This window comes from Manihot esculenta, chromosome 14 (assembly GCF_001659605.2).
Source record: "Manihot esculenta cultivar AM560-2 chromosome 14, M.esculenta_v8, whole genome shotgun sequence".
NCBI lineage: Eukaryota > Viridiplantae > Streptophyta > Magnoliopsida > Malpighiales > Euphorbiaceae > Manihot > Manihot esculenta.
The window spans coordinates 2,052,808-2,055,713 of NC_035174.2; the positions used below are offsets into that span (position 1 = coordinate 2,052,808).

At 37.2% G+C, this 2,906-nt stretch overlaps 1 protein-coding gene across 1 annotated transcript; it reads left to right on the forward strand.

Moving 5' to 3' along the window:
• Window positions 1-404: 404 nt before the first annotated feature.
• Window positions 405-2,443, forward strand: LOC110630907 (probable membrane-associated kinase regulator 2). Its single transcript, XM_021778549.2, has 2 exons — window positions 405-1,771; window positions 1,940-2,443. The coding sequence occupies exons 1-2, from the start codon at window positions 772-774 to the stop codon at window positions 2,032-2,034; spliced, it is 1,095 nt and encodes a 364-aa protein (XP_021634241.1). The 5' UTR covers window positions 405-771; the 3' UTR covers window positions 2,035-2,443.
• The last annotated feature ends 463 nt before the right edge of the window (window positions 2,444-2,906 follow it).

Here is a 2,906-nt window from a genome sequence, read left to right on the forward strand (position 1 = left end):
TTCCTTATTTTATAAACAAGTTTTTTTAAAAATATAAAGAATAAACCTTATGCAAATTAGAAAACAATATAATTTCGTTTTAAAAATCGCAAAACAAATTTAGAACATCTAAAATTTATTTGATTTTCATTATTGAAATTAAACTTTATATTAATAAATGGTATTAAAATTAATTCAAAATTAATCAATATATTTTAGTTATAAGAATTTCAAAGCAATTAAACATTTTTTAAAATTTACTTTTCAATCAATTCTCCACGTACTTGTTAGAACCGCGTGTGGTACAGCGCGTGGGGCTAATAATCAATCGTAAAATTCAAAAGCTCTGTTTCTGGGCACTGGGCAAATTCTGCAACTCTGCCCTCGTAAGTACGTATTAGTAGATGCTTTGAACTCACCAGTCACCACCTCTCTTCCTCCATAGATAGTCTTATAATCTCTCTCATCTTCTCAGTCTCAGACTGCTAAGCCTGCATAACATTTGGGTACATATAACAAAAGCAGACCTCTCTCTCTCTCTCTCTCTCTATACATTTCAGAAGCAGAAACTAGCTTACTTCACTCTCTCTGCTTCCTATGAAACGCCATTTTCAATGCTGCAACGTTCACAAGCCTAATACGATATGTAAAAGCTATCTTTATCTCGTACTCTCCTCACACGTTCTGTCTCTCTCTTTGCTCCCACTATAAAAACCCTCCTTTCAAAGCCCTAAACAAGTTGCTCACTCCCATCTCTCTCAGATCCTCCTCTTTTCTCTCTCTTTTTTCACCATGGAAGCTCTGTACTTCTTCAAGTTCTGGAGACCCAACAAAAATTACCTACCCTCTAATGGAAATAGTGACACCACCGAGATGGCAACAACTGGGGTCGATACAGATGATGAGTTAAATGAAGAGGAAGACTCCTTCTTTGAATTGGAGTTTACTGTGCCTGATTTTGACAACAATAAGTGCGAAAACAAAAACGGCATCCCACTAGACAGCGATAGTAACACTTTTGACTCTAAGCAAAAAACTCTCCACAACTCGGCCAACAAAGCCGGCAATATCGAGCACAAATTTCCACCACCAACTGTTTCTCTGTCTCCTACTGATCTCCTCTCTAAAAGAAAGATCCTTCCTGTCGAGCCCATATCTAAACCTCAGTCTCCCATCTCCCCCCTTAAATCAGCTCCAAGTTTTAGAGTCCTCATGTTCAAGAAATCAAAGTCAATGGCAGAGCATGAAGCAGGAAAAACTGGGGAAGCAGAGTTGAAGGGCGTCTTTGTCGACACTCCAAAGAATAAAAAGCAAGAAAGCAAGCTTTTCACAGTTAAATTCAAGCTCAAAGAAGCTGCAAATGTTCCTATGTTCACAAGGGAAAATAGTTTGAGAAAACAGATCTCAGATGATTCATTCCCTAATGATTCATCAAGGAGATTCTCCAAGGAAGTGATACAAAAGTACTTGAAACTAATCAAGCCCCTGTACATCAAAGTTTCCAAAAGGCAAAGTAACAAGCCGAAATTCTCAGGGGAGTTATCAGCGCCATCACCGTCATCTTCTCCAGCAACACTACCTTCTGGTTCGCCGAAGGAGAAACAAGGGAGTATTCCAGCGGGGATCCGAGTGGTCTGTAAGCATCTAGGAAAGAGCAAATCCGCATCTGCGGCTACCACAGTTCTGCCATCAACGGTAACTAGGAGAGATGATTCGCTGCTTCTGCAGCATGATGGTATTCAAAGCGCCATCCTGCATTGCAAGAGATCTTTCAATTCTTATAGTTCTAGAGGTACAATTGTTTGTGCTAGTATTCTTATTATTTAATTGCAATTATTTTAAGCCTGAAACTTAAGCAAATTTCATTGTCAAGGCCACTATGGCCATAAAAAAACTCTCTATTTGCTTAGTTATAAATGCATGAAAGTTTTAATCTTTTTTAACTTCGAATTCGTTTCAGATTCTTCCTTCTTGTCGCAATATGAGGGTGATACTTTGAATGATAAATCTATGGATTCACCGAGAATTTCCCATGAAGAGAAAGGAGTTCATTAGCATTTTCAAGCCCCATATCTCAATTCTCAGGAGAGGAAAAAGCGGGAAAATTGCTGTTCTATGAAACTGAAAGCAATACAAAGAAAAGAAATTGAATGGGGGGCTCTGTTTTTGTTTTGTTCTAAAGAAAAGAGAAAATGGTTGAAAAAAGAAAAAAAGAACAGAAAGAATCAAAGTTATAGGCAGGTAGATTAGTTTTGTGATCCTTAGCCATGGACATGATGGTGAGTAAGGACAAATGGGTTCCCGGTTGTTGTCTGTAAAGTTGATGGGTCATTATGAGTAACTTGAAAGGAAATCTGATATTGGGATCTTTTATTTTTTTGCATCAGAATACTATTCTCTGTGCGGTCTTGTATTCTGCAGTTCAGATAATGTTTTCTTAGAAATATGGCTTCAATTTTTCTTAGTGATCATTTCTTCATTTGAAAGCTGAAATGAAAATTACTTGACAAGATGTGCTTTTCATTACCTTCTAGGACAGAATCAAGACTGCACATTCAAATATTGAAGGCTAGTACGTGATACAATAAATAAAACTTGGAACTTGGAGAATTTTCTTCTCTGGATTAAGTGAAATAGCTGTTGGTTATGATGATTATCTGCCGAAATGCTTTTGAACTTGGAGGTCTCTAAACCAGAACAAGCCCACTAAGTAGGTGGAATTTAAGTATGGGAAATGGGTAATGATACCAAAGATTCTCACTCACAGCTTGTTGATTCACAAGTACAAGAAACAGAGGGACCTAATCAAAGAGTTCCAGGTATCTAATAATTTCATCAAGGCACCATCTTTGCTTTTATAAAGCACTGTGGAACAGTAAGAAGCAGTTCATCTCTGGTAATTTCAAAGTGTTTTTTTTTTTTTTTTT